The sequence below is a fragment of the Sander vitreus genome, chromosome 22 (assembly GCF_031162955.1).
Source record: "Sander vitreus isolate 19-12246 chromosome 22, sanVit1, whole genome shotgun sequence".
Taxonomy (NCBI): Eukaryota; Metazoa; Chordata; class Actinopteri; order Perciformes; family Percidae; genus Sander; species Sander vitreus.
Window position 1 is genome coordinate 15,421,671 of NC_135876.1, and position 20,651 is coordinate 15,442,321.

The window sequence follows — 20,651 nt, forward strand, 5'->3', positions numbered from 1 at the left end:
TGACAAGGCAAACATTTATTAAAAATAAATAAATAACACAGAACAAAACATAAAAACAGCAGTTCAGCTGTTCCATGATTATCTAGGCGCAGAGGAAGCACTTGTCATTCAGCAGAAAAAAGTGAGCCATAAACATTTCAGCAAGACCACCCATGCTGTATAGCCTATTTGTTAAGGGAGAGAGGGCAGCATCTCCACACCAGCAGCTTCTGCCAATTAGGATTAAAGAGGTTTATCCCTGCAAAAGAGGATCACTAAAGCTGATTGTGTAATTTAGATGAATGGTAGCGTTAGTAATGGCACTGTGGATATATTTTTGTATATTTGTTTCTTGGTTGCAACCTCAAATTTCCTTCCTAAATATGCATGGTAATGTCTGTAAAATAAAAGTGGCAATAGAAAGAATGAGTCAGATATTTATTGCCGTCTACAGAAATTAAACGGAAACATTATTTTCCGGAAACCGCAGTGCTGGATAGGTTTAGGTTAAAGGTTGTGAACGACCAATTCATATCTCAGTATAAGACCTAATCATTGATGGAAGAAGGACTAATGATTATCGAGGCTATAACTGGCCTTCGTGCAGTGACGCCTAAATGATGACTTGAGCTAATGTTATGACTTAAAGTCACGGATTAAAGAAAATATTTCATCCATCACCCTCATGCTTGTGTCCTCTACTTTTAACTGTTATTACAGAACACCTCAGAATCCACCACGTCACACTCAAAGTGAAATGCTACCTTTTATGGTTTCTTGTGTTACCTTAAAGATAGGCACAAGAAATACACTTGCTCTTTTGAAATATCGGCGCTAGCAGCTTGTGTAGAAAGTTTGCATTCAATTTCCAAAGGCTTCTCTATCATCAGTGTTTGTTCTAGGACTAGGCAACATAAAACGTTCATCAGATAAAAATGTGCAGTATTTTTAAGTAAACAAAAGTGTTACTCGGTCTGTCAATGAGAAAAACCCTTGCATGACTTGGCCAAATGAAGACACAGATATTTGTCTGGCCTTTAAATGAACACATAACCTAATAGGGTATACAACTTTGTGTTTGAAGACACTGTTCCAGCTGTTTAAACAATAATGTGACCTATCAGGGTCGGCAGTTAAAATGTGCCACCTAACAAAACAGTTAAGTAACCTCTGCATTTTACTCTAACCTTGCGTGACTTTTCCTGTCAGGCTTGATTCTGTCTCACAAGTAAATAATCACAACTAAACATTCTTCTTTGGAGCTAAAGGACACTTTCATCCATTACATTTGTTTAGGCTGTAGCCTAATTTAAATATACTATGGGCTAAAGGCTAGCACAACTTATATCGATAAATGTCATCAACTAATAAAATATAACAATCTCTGCTGACACAGACTTAAATAAAGGTTGGTAAATTGTGAAAGGGCTCCATCTGGTGTAATATTGGAAAAATACATCAATACATTTACATTCAATGTTCCAAGTTTGCTGTAGTAAGTTAATGGCATTTCTTACCATGTCTATCCTGTTTTGCTTAAAATTCTTATCTGGATGTAGCATTTAGACCTTTTAAAAAGGGAAATTAGCAAAATAATGAATGTAACCAAATATTCTCTATCTGATCACTGCTGAATATGGAGAGGTAATGCTAATTTCTTGGACACGCAAATATCAACAAATGGAAAAAAGACACTATTTATTAATGAAATGTCAGTTTTACCACAGTAGGAAGAAATAAAGCCCAGTAATCACCAGTGTATTTGGCAGTTACAATGAATGACATTGTTTGCCTGGATCGGACCTTTGAACCCGCCCCCTCCACAGAGTTGTGTAACAACTTGACAATTCTGTCTGATATCAGGCAATGACATTGGTACATTACTTCCCATTATCACAAACAGCTCACAACCTAATGAGAGACTAATTAGATACAAATAATTCTCCCGTGTTTTTTTATTGAACAAAATGAAGAAAAAAATCCTATTAAACATACTTAAGGTTCTAAACCTAAATCATTTTTAAACTGTTTCCTGTATTGAGATCAGATTTAAGACTTCAGATGTTGATAAAAAAAAAAAAAAAAAAAAAAAAAAAAAAACATTAAGAGAAGGCTGCCACATGTTTCAATTGTACAGTGTATTTCTACAGTATGTTATAAACTGTCATAATTAACAAATTATCCTTAATTTCCATTTCAAGTGTTGAAATACCTCCCACATTATTTGGTTCTACATCTTTTAGCACATTGGCGGCAATTTTTTTTTACAATGCATTTGGTCAACAACTTATAGGCTACAGTGGAAATGGTAAAACCTCCTTTGTTTAAAAAAATATGACAGCTTTACCAATGTCCTGGGCAGAAAATACCATATTATTTATGGTATTTCAAGTTAACCCTGTCCAAAAACACTTCATTTAAACAAGAGTGTACTCCTCTGTCGTATGATCGAGCATTAAAGTCAATTCTCAGCCATTTGCTAAAATACCCAGATAATGCAACCTACTTGACAACAAATTGAAATATTTTCTGCAGCTACTCTACATTTCCAGTGAAAACATTAGAGTTTCCTCCATCTTTGTAAACTACAAGCTAAAAGAGACAAGAGCATTTGTATATTACTGTGGATTGTCGGATGGGATGCAACCTTTTTGTTTTCTTTTAAAATTCCCTCTGACTTTCTTGATAAAACAGAATAAAAAGAACACAATGCCACAACGCTATTTGACAAACACCATAAACTAAGTTTACTTCCCTTGCTAAACAGACATTAGTGCAACTGTTTAACTAATAAAACATCTCAAAGAAGCTAAATACTAAATTAGCTAAATAATGTTAAAAAGAAATTAACTAAAAGGAGACTTTGCCTATTTATTTAGCAGCACTACTGTTCTATATTCAAACATGGATTATAATCATATGATTTGTATGTTTATACCAATCTGAGAACAACAGATAGGGGAGCAGCGTAACCAAACCTGAAACAAGACAAAAAATGAACAAGTAAACAGAAATCAGGATTAAAAAAAAATAGCTGAACCCGAAATGCAACACATTCAAGGATAATTGCCATACACAACACAAAACAATATCTAAGCCTAATAGTGCAGTCATACAATTGTTTCCAACAAATTTCTATAGTACTGTATATTACCCATCAAATCAGTGCTTTCATATTCTTACCCGCAGTTTACATTTTGACAATGCAGAGGTCAGTAGAAAAAGATTAAACAGACAAACTAAATAATCGAACATTTTTTGGTCGTACAAAAATGGGTTTTAAATGGAGTTGATGTGATAAAATTCTCCTTTTATCACAAACTGTGTTGAAAATGGTAAGATAATATGCCTTAACATCATGCCTTTACATGACTGTGAGACTAATATTCCCTCTGTATTGAATGTAGTTTCCAATATAAATAATGGAGCCCTTACATATAAACTTTGCAACGACTAGCTGAGCACTTGCTGGTGTATCTGTACATAAGTCAACACAATTAAACAATTAAAAACAATTGCATTGTCACCCAGTAAGGCATGAAACAACCCACAGCTTTACATGTACACCTTGCATTAGGTTTGTACTGTAGCCTAATAAGCAAACTATGGAAAACAAATAAAAATAGTTGCTTTGCGTGATAACCAATAACTGTCTGCTAATCCGCCATGTGTGTCTATTTTAAAAGCACAATTAAATCTGTAATGTCTGTTACAATCACCAACTGTCACTTAACGTTGTACACTGATTATGCAAAGATAATCAAGGGCCTGTTGTAGCAGAAATAATACTGAGCTGAATGTGAGCAGAAATGCATAAACATCGCAAGCATGAGCCACTATAACAGTTAGGGCTGTGATGAAATGATTGTTTGTACTGTACATGGAAAAACTTTGGTCAGTAACTCTGACTAAAAAAACCTCCATCATTTTCATCAAAACAGGATGGCAGGACAGGATGGCACAAACATTTTGTTTCTAGAATAGACATCTCCTTTTAGCTTTTCTGTTCAAGGTTCCAGAGACAACTGCATTTTACTGTATACTCTTTACAGTCCTGAAAACAAATGTACACAAAGTGCAAGTACATACTGTATACAAAAAAATTATTAACTTGTAATTATAATTTTCCATTATGACACAAAATTCGTGAATATGCTTTTTTGCTAAAAATCCACAAGACATCTTTCGACCTAATGTGGGTCAAACCATTTGCTTCCCTGTCGATCTCACCTGCACTGAAAGAGCTGTGAGAGTTGCAGCCCAGTAAAATGCCCCCCTGCTCCTCAGACCCCACAGTCATTGGTTCTGTCTTGGAGTTTGCGGGTGAGGATGAGAAGGGTGGAGAGGGAGGCGACTGAAATGTGGAAGATGAGCTGCCACACGTTCCTCAGGCCGAGCAGGTAGAGGTTGCATAGGACGATCACACTCAACAGAGTGAAGGACTTGAGTTTCTTCACAGATGAATGGAACAAGTAGAGGTGGCACTGTGGACACAGAGGGGTCATTCACATGGTGTCAGAAAGAGTTTGACATGGGGGTGTTTCAGTTTTGCACTAATAATGAACTACGTTTACCTGAAACACACAGCAGACAAATGCCAGAAGAAATGCCACAACATTCCATCTGCCTTCATAATCATCCTGTGTAGAAAAGGAATACAATTTATTTTTTTATTTTTTTATTTTTTTAAATGGTAATTTGTCATTCAGGGCGAAGTTCACATAATTTTAACTGTAACACATTTATTTCAGATTAAAGCTTATTCTCAAAAGAGTGACAATTTTGCAGTTTTGTGCAGACCTCAACATTATCAAACCTCTGCTTTCACAGCAAAATGCTAATGCATGGCAGCCAGTTCTGCCAGCTAAACATTTCTATAATTAATGTTAGCTTATACATGACTATTTCAAAAATAAAATCCCCAACTAAACACAACAAATGGCTTTGTTGTGTGTGAGTGAGAGCACCATAGTACAGCATTTTTTCTCAAACTAAATATTTGTAGGGAACATGCAAAGTAAGTTATGATGCAGCAACATGCTGGACACCTTTTTTTAGATGCATTTGAATTATTTGCGATTGGATTCTGGCACTGACCATACCTGGAATGTGTACTCTATGAGGTGAACACCACGGATTATGTTCAAAGATGCACACATGATATTTAAGACCAGAGAGAGGATGCCTGGCGCTGTCACTGGTTCTAGTCTTACATTCTGACCTGTTAAACAAAAGAAAGTGACCAAATGAATAGTGTAAAATAATAAAACACAGAAACAAATTTGAGAAAATTTCCTAAATTCTGCATCAGAGAAACATGATATAATAAACAACTGTATTGTATATGTTATACTGTATGAGTTATGTGGTAAACAGTCTTACCAGATCCAGTGCCTTGCTCCATGTGCCCATTTGCAATGCCGTTGGTGAGCTCCACTTCCTCTAAGTTAATTATTTTGGGTGGATGGATCCTCAGATCCTCCTGGATCTCTGCCAACGTCACCTCCAGGGCCGGACCACCGCTCTGGTTGTACTGCTGCTTCAGCTTCTGAATGGTGCTGTCTGTCAATTGGCAGCAAAGCAACATTAAAGTATTTATTTTTAGTTGAAAGCATCCCAACACAGGAGCTTTGTTTGTCATTCAACACGTCATATTTAAATTCAAAATACAAAATATTTTGCAACAGCAAATCTAGATGACAATATTTCTCTTCCTACTCACCGAATTCCAAAAATGGATATGGCCGGGCTGCCAAGGTAACAACAGTGCTATTGAAGCATGCTGTAAACTCCCAGCGCAGATCTTCCAGGAAGCAGAAGGCCTTAGCAACAGGGAGGCTGCAGTGGCACACGGTCATGTAGGATACACCCTCTGAAGAGACGAAGCTGAACAGGTGAGAGGAGAAAAGGGGTTTAGTAAACAAACAGCCTGACGCAGCGTGACATGGATGCCGCTGTGATCAAACGGACAACATTCTGTCCGTCTTCAGCATCACAGAATCAAATACACACTGAGTTATTGTTATTACAGACAGTCTGCTGCTGCTTTGTTTCTTGAATCCTTACTAAATGTTGAGCTCCTGGCCCTTGATGGTCCCTCTGCCAGGGAAACAGGCCAGTGCCTTGCTGACGGTCCTGAGCTGCTGCTTCCTCTCCTGGAGCTCTCGGTTGTGTTCAAAGTCTGTGGAGGCCGACAGGGGGAGTCCATCCCTGACCCGAACCACAAAGGCAAACAGGATCAGAGACATGATCCACTAGGTCCATGGAGAACACACTGCCTACATGGGGTAAAGAGAAAGATCAGATAATCAGTATTGCTATGTTAAGGCTGCAACTACATTACTTTCATAATTTGACAATCATTTTCTTAACTATTCAATTAATTTTGGTCTATTAAATGTCAGAAAATAGTCATAAATGCTCATTAGAAGTCCCTAAAGCCTAAACGGACATCTAGAAATGTCTGTTGTTCAAACAGTGCATTGTGTTTACTATCACAAAAGACAAAGAGAAGCAACAATGAAAAAATGAAAAAGAGATTGACTTTTTTGTGGTAAAATTACTTATTATACTTTTATTAGAAAAAAAATAGTTTTAGATTAATATACTATCTATTGACTTTCTATATCACTTAATTGACAAATCATTTCAAATCTGTATTAAATTCAAATGCACTCCGGTGTCAGTATATTAGGCATACTGAGCTAAAACTATTACAGTCTAATAAAACAGCACTGAATCCTTGCTTCATGAATGATATAATTGGAAACTGAAAGTTTATGGTCATTTTAAAGGCTTGTTATTTGAATTATTCTGAGAGACTGCTGATGGTCGCCTTTTTATTAGAAACACATATTGCTAGGGCAATACAAACCAGCAGCACCACAAACTACAGCCTCCAAAATAACCATTAAGTTGAATTCGCTACTACTCTCAAACTTTAAATAGTTTGACTATCCTAAACCTAGCATCTTCATGAAGCAAGAATGTATTGCTGTTCTGCTGTGATGTTTTGTAGACCGCTAGCAGGTGCACATATAGACTGGCAACAGAGTAACGTTATGTTATTAGATAACTAGCTAGCTACGTAGGTTTGAAATTGCAGTCTTATTACATTTTGCTCGGCTTGGAAAACAGTGAGATTTAAGTTCAGTTACATACGTCTTGCCCCACCTTACCTCATTATCATAGGTTTCATGCTGCACCTTGTTACTTGGCTAATGGAGGTTAGCTGACTACACCGTCATATAAGTAAAAGAAAACACCACTAGCATGTAGCCAGCACCAGCTTTAGATGCGCCTTACGAGTACAATCACATACTTAGTATTACTAGCGATTATACAGAGAACCTGCATAGCCTGTTATAACATACATAATAAGTTATATTTAAATTAGCCAACGAGCTAACTTGAAATCTTCTTCCGGATACAACAAAACCACAACAAATCTTGTACGGAAACTCGTGAGGGACAAAAATACAATTTAACCAGACGACGCTGAAGTAATCTTCCGAAAACACAGCGTCCGATTCACATAACAGCCACGGCAGTTAAAGTAAAAATTCAGGGAAACTGAATTTCCGTTTTTAGCACAACTTATTATTGTGAATGAGTGTTAGACACCTGTGGGGTATATGTGAAAAATTCAGTGAAATCTCCCCCTTTTTTTTCGCATTTTCACAAATAGAATAAAGCTTTCACAAACCTGAAATTGTGTTTTAAAAATATTTATTTTCTCTGGAATAATGTAGCCTAGATTTGACAAGTCTTGGTATAACGTAAGTGGTTTTTGATCTAGCTAGCTAGAGACCCATACGCTGTAATCGGACCGGACGCTGCGAATCGGAAGCTAACTTCAACGTCGTTCAGTCGGAGTTCATGCAGGTATAATACATCCATGAGTGCACCGTTTCTACAAAGTGGAGTTAGCACATGCTAATTGTCGTCCGTCAGTTACTAGCTAATTGCCTGGCTAGCTACTGTACAGAGGTCAGTTACGCTATGTCGTTTCGACATTTGGATATAACCTGTAATCTGATTTTCATCTTTACGTTAAAAGTGAACAGAAAATGCAGCTGAGAGAACTCTAACGTAAGATAGCTAGCTAGCTAGCTAGCTAATGTTACTCGCTGTTAGCTTAGCTAACCATTTTGAAAACGATCACGTGTGTGTTTATGTAGCTGTTGTTAGCTTTGTAGCCCATGAATATGTGCCGTTCTGTTATTGCTCTAAACGTGGTTTGTACGTGTCGTTGTTGTCAGTAAAATGTGTGTCATATATCGACAGTTAGCTAATGTAGCTACAAGTCGTGGATGTGGGCTAATGTCGACTCTGATGATCAGCTGTTCAATGTTTGAATTGACAATATTTGTGGTGTATTATATGTTAATTGCTTTTAAATAATGTATTGGCCACTGTGGTCTTCATGACTTGGAGGACATGTAGCTCACATGACCTCCAATTTATGCAACTAAATACTTGAACACTTCGTACAGTTTAGACCTATCCTGAGGTTGTCGATTATTGCTGTCCATATTTAGCAGGGGAGTTTTACAATCTCACAATACCATTCCCAGTACAGTCAAGCTTTGTAACTTGAGGAGTATGGTTATTAATACAGTGCTTTCCTTTCCACATTTGTATTGGTCTGATTTGTGATGAATACAGTTAAACACGGCTGCACTGTTCCAGCTTCCTTTTGATTATTAGCTATATAGTAACATGCACTAGTGTTCATTCATTTGCTCCATAAAAGTCTGTTGGCACACTTGACTAATTAAGGTGTAGAAATGTCGTCCTTATGACTGTACTTTAGGGCTTGCCTGATAAGTGTTTTCATCAAGTGAAAGCCACATTTTATTCCTTGTGGTTTGCAGCTATCAGTGGCCTGAAATTAGTTCCTGTAGAATAATGCTTGCTTTCTGTTCCTCTTGTCGTAGACTACTACCCCCACAACACATATACACACAATGTGTGAGCTGATAATTATTACATGTCAGCACAGTGACTTAGCATTTCCTGAACAATATGCAGCCTGTATCATGCAAATTGAGAGAAGGTTAAGCTTAACTTTTAATAAATCCAGACATTGCTGACTGATTATTGGACGCTCTGCTTTCTTGCAGTCTTGAACCTGCCTGCGAAACATTGTCTGGCAAGGCAGACGGGTTAGTCTAATATGTGTTTGCACACAAGCTGCTGACACACCAAATATTGTTATGTAGATAATTAACAACAGATCATTATCTTTTTATGCAACAGAAGAGGATCACTGACATCGAACAAGTTGGGGCAGGGTTTTTGGAAACATGATTTAGGTCGATGGCACGATTGCCTAATCATTTGAAGGGTGCGAGGGATGGGACTATTATTGGCGTTTGCTTACATTGTTGTAGTGGCTTCTTGTTCACATAATCAAAACTTAAACATGTTCAAACCAAAATGTCACGACACACCTTAAAGATAAGTTCCTGTCAATTCTCAGTTTCACTATGTTGTTGACCTGGCTGAGTAGTAGCAACAGTTTGTGACATTTCACTGTCACACAGTGATATTTAAGTGGATAGTAGAAACAGAGTTAAAAGTGTACAGCTAGGAAGCTGTGCTGTGTTCTGCTTGGATTTGCATAGCCAGTATAGTTCCTCATAGACTTCTCTCTCACTCCCCTCCCATAGTTCTCTCTCCTCCCCTTTCTGTTTCTATCCTTTTAGTCTCTCTACGTTTTTTTTTTCCAACACACTCTTCTAAATATGCTGTGTGGATGGACACTTAAGAAGCTTACTGCTTCTTTAAAAGAAGGGATCCTTACTATTTTTACTTACTATTATTTTTTATTTTTCTTGCTTAGCTTTTTTTGTGCTCTGTCTACATTATAGGTCACCCGACTTTGATCACAATGGGGGTGAAAGACCGCCCTCAGTGTTACTTCGATGTGGAGCTCAACCGGGAGCCAGGTAAGAGAATTTAAAATCACTTCACAGGTATGAGAATTAGTTAGACATGTAAACAGCAGCAGCTCACTTTCATAGCTGATTACTTTGAGCTGACATAATGAATACAGATCTTTTAAACTGTATGTGGTTTGTTTTTTGTAGCCTTGCAGCATTTGATTGATATTAATTTGGTCAAAATGAAAGTGGGACACCCAGTAGGTCGACTGGTTTCATGTTAGTAACCGTATCTGTACTGAATGGTTGAATCGAAGTCTTGGCATGAGAAGCTATAAGCATTATGTACTTTTCAAGCCGGATCGATGTGCAACTGATGTGACCAGTTTAGTGTCCTCAGGCTAATTGTAAATGCAATTCTCATATTTGGACAGGGACAAAACAATTCCCCATGAGGCTTCTAAGAATAGTGTAGATTTGCTCCTAGCTATGGAAAAGGTCTGAGCTTTACCGCATTCTTCTAATTTTTGGAAGCCAATGAAAAGTGTGCAGTGTGCATTGGAGCTACTTGTACTTTAACTCTTAATTGTGTCTTTGGCCTATTTAGTTTCTTTTGCTCATTGTTTTTTGTAACACGACATTTATATTGACAAAAGCTTCATCATCCTCTTTAAACATTTCTCTGTTTTTCGTAGCTACGAGCTGAAGTGTGCTTATATCTTGTTCTTTTTTTGTGTTATATAGTTGGGCGTATAGTCTTTCAACTGTTTTCGGATGTTTGTCCCAAGACAAGCAAAAACTTTCTCTGTTTGTGCACCGGTAAGTAATGTTCAGTCAAGGACATGTTTTACATGATATTGTGCTTTCGCAACATTTACTACATTGCATAACCAAATATTTGTGTTTCAAAAAGTAAAAAAAGAAGAAGAGAAAGCTGTTTCAGAGCGTAACATGGAACCAACTGTCTGTTTGCATGTCTCAGAAGTACAACTGACAACTGTAAACCACATCATTATAGTACTCTCTCTCTCTATATATATATATATAAAAATATATATATATATATAATTTTCCACAATCAGATTTGTTGTTGATGTCTCCAATAAAAACAGAGACATTGGGGATTTACAGCTCAAGGTGCCAGGGAACCAGCCACACAACAATCATTTACTGGGTTTAAATTAGAGCCCGACCGATATATTGGCGAGCCGATATTATCGGCTGATATTAGGCATTTTCCAAACTATCGGTATCGCCATTTATAATGGCCGATAAATTAATATTTAAAAAAAAAAAAAAACCCGGACGAAACACCCTTCAACCATGTTATGAGTGTTGGCGTTGCATAGTTTGTCCACCAGAGGGCGCTCTACAACGTCCCTGTTGGCAACACTCGTGTTTAACCCAAGGGGGTAAGCGAGCGTCCACAAAGCGTACCTCCAATGGCGCCATTTTGATGCTAACAAGCACTCACCTGCCGTTAGCATTCCATTGACTGCCATTCATTTTGACGTCACTTTGACAGCGAATAACTTTACATCTGAAGCGTTTAAAGACTCTATTTGTCCACGACAATGTATGAAAGGCTCCATTACCTTGTACCTCACGTTATGGCTCTGTAGCAGACGTATTTGTAAAAATAGGCTAACGATTGTTTCATAACCACACAACTTTCTGTCGCATAGTAGACAAATTACCATATAGTCAGAAGAAGCTTGACTTACATTAGCTATTTAAGTTTAATTACTAATGTTAACTAGCATTTTAGTTAGCAATAATTAGCCTGTGCCCATGTTATCTCCTTACATATACCTACGCTCTCCGTCTCTGCAAGATTGGGAATGATTGAGATTTCTCTTGGCACAGCTACCAGAAGGCTTACAACTTTCAGACAGGTTGCTCATGGCACATCTACGTCGGCAAGCTCAGTCTGCAGCTGCGCAGTAACGCTCAGCCGTCACTGGAAAAGTGCTTCTAATATCCTTCACTGGTTTCCGTCCAGAGCAACGGGATCTGTTGGTCCATTTCTTTAACTCTCTGTGGTTTAACCCTTTTAAGTTTCATATCTTAAGTTTGTATTTTTATACATTTTATTTATCAGAACTTTAATATATTTTGATGTTCCTCTGTTCTGTTGTGACAATAAAACAAACAAGTTTATTTTTAAACTGCATTATCATATTATTTTACTGAGGACAAATAATGTCAGGGAAATCTGTTTATGTTTTGTTACGCGTTTCTGGATTAAAAATATATATTTATCGGAATATTGGATTTTTAAATCGCCAAATATTTGTATCCATATCGGCCTTAAAAATCCTTTATCGGTCGGGCTCTAGTTTAAATCGTGTCTGTTCCTTGTCACATTTCACAAATCTTTCCTTCTAATCTTTTCTGTCTCTACCATGAAAATAAATTCTTTTCATTTATTAGGATCCCCATTAGCTGTAGCCACAGCTGTTCTTCCTGGGGTCCAATCATTATGAGTAGACGCATAAGAATATGGTTTGTCAATTAAAAGTGAGAGGCACAGTATCACGCTTCACACCCCTCTTTGGTCATTGGATATCTTGAGGAAAAGAGCATTGGCTGTAGTGTAAATTGTCCAGTGACAGATGGAGTCACTGGATGGATAGAGGGGTCCTGGTCTGACTCCCTAGATATTTCATCCCACTGAGCAGAACACAGTGTACTGTAGTAGCAGCGGTCTGCCTAGAGAGAGCCATAAATCTACAAACAGACTGCAGATCGATCCTCCCTCTCATTTCTCACCCCACCTGGCCGACAGGAATGTGATGCTGGCAAGGGCAGACGTGGGAGATGGCTGGTTAGTCTGTTCCTTTTCCTGGACACGCACACACGCTCAAAAACACAAAATAACACAGTGATGTACACGACTCAGCTGGGCAGTTTGCTATGGCTTTCTCCAAGTTTCTAATGTGTCCTTTTAGGAGGGGATCTGATCTGAAGCCAGTGATACAGCAAAATACTAGAAGATTAGCAAACTAAGCTGTCCATTTGAACAGCCAACCCTCTGTCCTCTTAAAGCACACACATCTAATGAAATTGCTGCATTCACGTCTTCTTTCTCCCTAGGGGATTGGAAATCCAGGGGGTTATAGCTTTGGGCCAATATTGTGTCCCCTGTTGGTATCACTCCAGTGGATGATTTTTTATCACCAACAGGATGCCCGAACAAAGGCATCCAGTTTATTGAAATCCTTCCTCACAAGTGTGGTTTCATTCCCTTGTTCAGAACAAACCACATGTGGCAACGCTCAAGACTAACATTTCTTTACACCTCAAGGCATCTGGTATACGCAAAAGTACTTAGCACAGTAGCAGGTCTGTTGAATGTTTTGTGTTGGATGAGAGCTCAGTTACCATTCATGTGATTGCAGGTGAAAAGGGAACTGGCAAAATCACAGGGAAAAACCTGTGCTACAAAGGCTCCACATTTCACAGAGTTGTAAAGAACTTTATGGTCCAGGGAGGCGATTTCACCGAAGGTAAAAATGTCTAGCGTGTAACCTCATTTACTTTGAAAGTGTGTGTTTAATCAAACTGCTGTTTTCGTCTTTACATAAAACCTGATGGAAAGCAACAGAGCTTCTGTAAAAAAAAAAAAGTGCACCATCTGATTTTGTTTAAGGAAGAATGAAATGCTCTCTTAGGTACAAATGTGTAAATGAGTTACAACACAAACTGATATAGATGGAAGCTTTAAGTGTCATCAAAGTGCCAATATGTATATGGAGACCATACAGTTTCCTGAACGTCGCAGCCGCTTCAAAAATGTGTCCTAGAAAAACACATGAACCACTTTTGTTGTCCAAAATGCTGACGAGGCGCACTTTTTCTGTATTGGTGGTAATTGGCTTAAATATTTAATTGTGTTAATCTCTGCAGGAAATGGAAGAGGAGGAGAGTCCATTTACGGTGGCTACTTTGAAGGTAATGGGAATGTCAAATGATCTAATAAACAGTCCACATGGTCTCATAAATGTTTATCTAAGTTACAATTTAGCTACTTTTGCATGAGCATTATGTTGCATGTGCCTATTGTGATAATAATGTGTTTCTTGTGAATTTGCCTATGTATGACTCTGTTAACCTTCACTTCTCTATTGTATAGTGCTGTCTTCTATTTATTAACAGTAGTGGGCTTTATCAAATCAGCATGGAGAGTAGGTATTCTCTTTACTGAAAGCTACAATCTTCCTGCCTAAAATTTTCAACATATTCTTTTATTTATAGAGTGGTCTTTTGCAAAATGAGAAGGTAAGAGATGTACACGGCTCAGTAACACCATGTCAACATTGTCCCCACCACCTTCCTCTGTCAGTGCAAATGTTTGCAATGGTACTGATGCAAATTTGTACTCAAAGGACGTTACAGGGTTTTCTATTCAGACAGCTACCCTGTTAGACCACCTGCCCCCACAGCCTCGGGCTGATCAAGTTACTTTTTATGTTACATATGTGGTATTTATAGCTACGTGACTTCCATGACATGTAGTCAGATACAGGCTGCAGGTTTCTCTGCTCAATAGGACGACTAATGGAGTATCTCATGCGAAATAAGATATTTAGCTTCGCAACATGGATAGAGTAGATAAAATGAAGAATTAGCCGTTGGGAAGCATTTTAGTTTTTGTGTTTTGTGTACATATTTGAATAACCTTTTATATATGCAAATAGCTTGATGATATTTATGGCTTCAGTGCTTTTATTCTGTTAGTAGTCAGTTAACTATTTACATATACTAGTGTGTTTTCTGTCTTATATTTAAAGGATACTTCCATATTTAATTTTTCAGTCTATTTAAGTGCTTATACTCTACGTCAGTGGTTCCCAACCTGGGGTCCGGGGGCGGCAAAGATCACAGGGGGTGCGCAAGTCTTTATCTGGTTTGAGGTTGAGGTAAAAAAAAATAAAAATTATGATAATACACTAGAATATATAATTTATACAAAAGTCTGTATAAAAACTATATATTTTTCTTCTCGCTTAAAATTGTAGGCAGGCTACTTAGTAGGCCAAACCTCCGGGACCTCTTAACCTGGGACCTTGCTGTCATCAGGTCAGCTGCTAGCTGCTATCATCCTCGTTTGTCCTGCCGCCACGGCAGCACTGTTTTATGAATGAAACATGGTGGAGAAACGTAAAAGTGCTGATAACTGCTCTCTATCAAAAAAGAAAGTAAGGCTCTATCTCGAGAGTTACCTCAACTTCGGTTTCGGAGGGGGGGGGACTCAGCTTTTCTTAGACATAAGTAGGGGGGGCGCCAAGGAAAAAAGGTTGGGAACCACTGCTCTATGTTACTGTGGACCAATTTACCAAAGCATTCAATATGTTTGGTCTTCTACAATCTTCTTGTCCCTTGCTTTAGATAAGTGATTCATTATAGTGAGCATCTAGTCGCCTTTTTTGCTCCAATTTACATGAGTTTAGATGACACACCGTTGCGTTTCCTTCGTGATTGTCTTCTGCTTTTAATTTTTGGACAGCATAGCTCATGATACATTAGCTATTTCTAAAATCTACTCGACTTTGAATCTACCACCATTGAGAATGTTCTAAATGATCCCAATGATAATGTAACCTTGATGAGAAGAAAGGCACTGGATGGATAATCTATCTCAAGCCAGTTTCAAATCAAGACAATATAGTATTGTTTGGAACAAGGTCAGAATGATGTAAAATATAAGTGATTTAATAGTTTTAAATCATACAAAACCAGTTTGGTACTTTGGTACGACTACCTTTATAAATAGACTGCCTTTATGGAAGGACTGGTTGCTGAGGCAATGATTAGGTTTGATGAATTAAAATGGTCATCCTTTTTATCCTGTTCTTCCCTGAATATGTCCGTTATTACGCATCAGAGAACACACTGTGAGACTTCGATCCCTCTCTCTCTGCTCCCAACAGATGAGAACTTCACTCTCAAACACGACAGAGCCTTCCTGTTGTCGATGGCCAATCGTGGGAAGGACACCAACGGTTCACAGTTTTTCATGTGAGTAACATTAAGTAAATCAAATCACTCTGCACCTTTTTTTTAATAACTATACCATTTAACTGACAGGTCACTTACATTATTTATTTGCTTTCTGTCCCTTTTGAAACTGTAGAGTAGAATTTGTCATTGAGTGTGGACGTCATCAGTCCCCGCTCTGTGTGCTGTTAGATTTTCAAAGTGCAGAGAAACATGGATTCATTCTTTTTTACCTATAAATGTGTTACATTTTTTCTCTTGCCGTTTTTGTGTAAAATTTACAGAAACTCTAGCATCCTGCTCTTCCAAGGTAATGTGTCTCCAAGGCTGTGTTTCTCTCTCTCTCTCCTGACTGTATTTATCATTCAGTAGTTTGTATTTGCAAGTATTCTGCAGAGTGCAGTGTTTATTTTTGATAGGTTTTGAACAATTTTCACAAATAAAGGCTTGACTAGACTTCCTTTATCACTACAACAGGTTGTCACCATACGTTAGAAATGGATAAAAACTCTTGAAATATAAAGGAGGAAATGTAAACAGACATGTCTATATTTGTATGATCAAAATATGGTCATATATTTCTCGCTCTGTTGAGGGATGTTATTGCCTGTTTATGGCTGTTTTTAATTCAACAGCCCAAATTACAAGTGTTTTCTTAATATTAATATATCATTAAACAAATGGTGGTCTCACAAATTCTGTACCCTTTTTCTTTGTTTTTTGTTGTTGTTGTTGAGATGTGTTCCTGTGGAACAGTAGCACACGCACTTTGTTGAAGTTATTTGTGTATTCTCTTTCTTTTCCTCCTTTTTCTTCTTTTCTCATGACCCTACCTGCCATTGGTTGACCTTCCCTTCTTTGCTGGATTTTCCACAAACAGCACAACCAGAACAGCACCTCATCTCGATGGGTAAAATCTAATATCACTTTGGCACTTAAAGAAAACTTGCGTTTCTTTATACTGTTCAACATTTTGGTGTGTGTCATGGTGCGTTTGTGTACGATATGCTCAGAAAGATTGAATGTTTTCAAGGCTTTTAAAGGCACTGAAATCATATAATAGTCAAGTCACTGTATAGTTGTAACAGGCATCAATCTTTTCTGCCTTTGCACAGAGTCCATGTCGTCTTTGGTCTGGTCATTTCCGGCTTTGAAGTGATAAAGAAGGTCGAGGGGCTGAAGACTGATTCAGCCAGCAGACCCTACGCTGATGTGAGAGTGATAGACTGCGGACAACTTATCACCAAGTCCGCTAACGATGGTAAGTAGAGCAACTGAGCTTAGGGTTAGCTTTATTAAAAACATTTTTATTACTTTTTTTGCCAACAAATCTGATGAAGAAGGCCCAAATCAGACTTCCGTACCCTGAGTGTGGCACTCTAATTCTTTAAACAGCTGGCCACTGTGGTTTCTATCAAATCAGTCCATCCAGGATTTCACGACCTTTTTTTGAGATTGTTGCGGCCCAAAATGCCTGATTTTGCGGGAGCTTTTGTAAAAAATTGCGATAAAAGTTGCGATGTCTTTGTATGTTTGTTGCAATTTTTTTTTATAGTTCTTTAAAAATAAAAAGGAAACTTGTTTTGGGGAGAATAAAACTACTCTGGGCTGAGATTTCCTATTAACCTTACCAAAAAGGCTCAGGATGCTGCAAAATGTTGGTATAATATGAAAATGGCTGGTGGATTTAAGACAAAAAATAATAATGTATTGAATGAATCAAATTTGAACATATGTGTCAGTGGCTTGTTGATCTTTACATTGTTAGTTAATTTCCTAACCTGGCCTGGGACACACATTCATACGGTTTGATAAAGAACTTATCATTGCACTTACAATAACGAGCGCAGCTGTCCTCAATTTAGGTCATCGTGTCGTCTCATCTCCTTTTTTCCCTGCATCGTGTGTGTGTGTGTGTGTGTGTGTGTGTGCGCGCGCAAGCGTCAGTCGCGGGGGGGAACGGAGCTGCAGCCCCGCCCGCTGCAGATAGCCGACAGGATTGAAACGGCAGCAACTTTAGAGTGAAAAATCGTTACAGCGCACATTGATGTTAAAATGTATACAGGTTGGCAGGACGGTCTGAAATGTTTTGCACGATATCAAGATATCACCAGAATTTTGACCTACTGCTGTATAAATACATCTCCAGATTAGGTCTTTGTAGATTTAATATATTGCTACCCAGCCAGTGTAGTTAGAGTATAATACCTGGTGTATATTAAAACAGCTGCTTAAATAGTACTATTAAATAGTTATCCATTATTTTTCAGCTTCCACCTTTTGTAGTCTCTGTTGTTTTTGTCTACTGTGGGAAATACCGTGTGCTGCCTATGATTGCAACTGGGTCATATTTTATGCTCCTTCTGTAAGAAGTTGGCATTTTAAGTTGGCGTGTTACCTGATCTTCTGTTTAATGAGGATCAGCGGGGTGATCTCTATGAAGTTCGGTTGGCATCTGCCCACCTGACTCTGCCAGGGCTGCTTTCATTGCGCCCAACATACCAACAATAATCAAACAAAGCCTCAGTTGTTGTAGTGTTACACCACCCTGAAAGTGACTCCTGGCATTTGAACTTTCCTTCTTACTGTTACTAAGAAGCATTTTTCAAATGAAATGTCATGCATGCCCTTATGTTTCTGGCTTCAGTTCTTGAAGGCAAGAGGAAAAGAACCTCTGATTCTTCTGACTCGTCCCTCGATTCCCGTGACTCGTCCTCTCAGTTCTCCTCTTCAGTGGGATCTGAAAATGAATCGGATGAAAAGCAAAAACATCACAAGCACAAGGGACATGCAAAGAGTGAACAGTCTAAAAAGAAAAGGAGGGAATCAAAGAAGGAGAAAAACATTGATGTTCTGCCCTCCAAGCAAAGGTATTTTTTTTTTTTTAAATCTTTGGTCATGATCACATGAATGAAAGCTTTACATGCTTATATAATTACTAGAGATGCACCGATTACAACTTTCTAGGCCGATTCCGATTTTCTTTGAGTTAGGCCAGCCGATTCCGATTTCATTTTTTCTAACCACTTTACAGCACACACACAAATATTTATTTTCTATCTTTTCTTTAATAGAACATTTTGCACAGAACATAGAAAAAATTTTGAACAGATAATGGATCACTATAAAATAGAACTATATAAAATTCACACGCATCTGAAGTGCAATGTTAGAACCATTTCCTTCTTTTCACATCCAATATCCCAAAAAAAAATGTGATTTTGGTTTTTGGTGTCGTCCCTCCACGCCCTACTTTTTCCTTGCAGGTGTTGCATATTGCAAACTTCTGCACAATCTTCTGCACACACGCTGAAGAATTTCCAAACAGCTGACATGTTGCAGGTTAATTCACGAGGTTCCTACATGTGCGAGAATAGCGCGGACACACGCTTCACACCGCGAGCGTGTTCGCGTGACACACGGCGGAAAAGTTGAGAGAAAGGAAAAAAGAGACTGTGCTGTCGCATCCGTGTGTGCGTGCGTCCTTGAAAACTGTAACACGTATAACTTATGTTGTCAGTTAATTGTAGCATTGACCGGCATGAAATCGGCATATGTCAGACTGACCTGCCGGTCGCCAGTCATGGCCGAGCACGTGAAAACCGGCCAATTCCGGTCACCGGCCGGTCTATCGGTGCATCTGTAATAATTACTCACATGTACCTCAAATGATCCAGTCTGATCAGTATATCCAAGTATATTAAAAGTAGTGATTCACTGTCAGCTTTGAGAGCTAAGAGACGGGTTGGTTCTTTGCATAACAAAATATTGTTTTGCATGTTGTCGGTTGAAGCTCTCACAGTCCTGTGGAAAGAGAGATGCTGCAGGGAGATGATGAAGTGGAGGAAGAGAAGGAGCAGAGTGGGAGGAGAGAGAAGCCTGTAGTCCGACCAGAGGAAATCCCTCCGGTGCCAGAGAACCGCTTCTTGCTGCGACGGGACATGCCATCTCAGGAAGATAAAACGGAGATGTCAGTTTAAAAAATATATATATTTCAGCTAAACAGTACACATAACCCTAGGCATTTACTTTGAATTTTGATTTTTTTCAGAGTTGAGAAAGAAGAAACGTCTCTTGCAGCTGACCAGAAACCAGCAGTCTCTAAGTCTGGACGGAAGATCAAAGGCAGAGGAACAATGGTATGCTCACCTCAACTAAGATCAGAGATTGGTCATATGTGGTCTTTATTTATTAATTGTTGTAGTAGTCTGCTTGTAATTGTATGTGATCCACTTTAACTTATTCCTAGGGCCAATATTTATACACTACTGGTGTCAAGGGGTCACAAGTAGACATTGCTCCCTTATTAGGGGTCACAAGCCAAAAAGGGTAGGAACCATTGATGTAAAGAATTGCCCTACATCTACTTCAATGATCCCAGAAGCAAATTCTTAATTTTTTCTTTTCTCTCTGGTCATACCTGCATTACTTTTTGCCACTAATATTCATTCTGTATTTTTAATGCAAATCACTCAAGTTGCTTAAGGCAAAGAATCTTTCAGCACAGTCTCGGCAAGCTCCTTTTTCAGAGTTTTGGCGTATTCTTATTAATGCAATTTGAAGTATCAATATATTTTTACTTTTTTGCAGAGATATCACACCCCCACAAGGTCTAAATCGCGCTCTGCATCTGTGGAAGAACGTGGTAGCAGTGAAACTCCGCCACACTGGAAAGAAGAGATGAAGAGAACCAAAGTTTATCAACCGCCGAGCATCGAGAGGTGGAGCAAAGGAGACAAGTAAGACTTAATCTTCTACTTTGTAACGTAGAACATTTTTTTTCTT

General features: G+C 38.3%; 2 protein-coding genes across 9 annotated transcripts in view; one reads left to right on the forward strand and one right to left on the reverse strand.

Moving 5' to 3' along the window:
- sec22c (SEC22 homolog C, vesicle trafficking protein) lies at positions 1-6,227 on the reverse strand. The gene is made up of 6 exons (XM_078280908.1): positions 6,046-6,227; positions 5,702-5,865; positions 5,362-5,541; positions 5,082-5,200; positions 4,554-4,619; positions 1-4,463 (listed from the first exon to the last, which is right to left on the reverse strand). Exons 1-6 carry the CDS (start codon positions 6,225-6,227, stop codon positions 4,263-4,265), a joined length of 912 nt encoding a protein of 303 aa, XP_078137034.1. The 3' UTR covers positions 1-4,262.
- The window catches only part of nktr (natural killer cell triggering receptor), a 22,541-nt gene continuing 8,065 nt past the window's right edge, over positions 6,176-20,651 (forward strand). For 3 of the 8 annotated variants that reach the window (XM_078280899.1, XM_078280904.1, XM_078280900.1), the window contains exons 1-12: positions 6,176-6,266; positions 9,855-9,932; positions 10,611-10,685; positions 13,268-13,375; positions 13,776-13,820; positions 15,800-15,887; positions 16,747-16,776; positions 16,982-17,127; positions 18,514-18,736; positions 19,660-19,836; positions 19,918-20,005; positions 20,457-20,605. In XM_078280899.1, coding sequence (XP_078137025.1) covers positions 6,242-6,266; positions 9,855-9,932; positions 10,611-10,685; positions 13,268-13,375; positions 13,776-13,820; positions 15,800-15,887; positions 16,747-16,776; positions 16,982-17,127; positions 18,514-18,736; positions 19,660-19,836; positions 19,918-20,005; positions 20,457-20,605 — 1,232 coding nt within the window. In that variant the 5' untranslated portion in view covers positions 6,176-6,241. Of the gene's footprint in view, positions 6,267-7,869; positions 7,969-8,051; positions 8,071-9,710; positions 9,933-10,610; positions 10,686-13,267; positions 13,376-13,775; positions 13,821-14,123; positions 15,888-16,746; positions 16,777-16,981; positions 17,128-18,513; positions 18,737-19,659; positions 19,837-19,917; positions 20,006-20,456; positions 20,606-20,651 lie in introns of those variants that run through there. The other 5 variants (XM_078280901.1, XM_078280903.1, XM_078280902.1 and 2 more) reach the window with 5 other exon arrangements.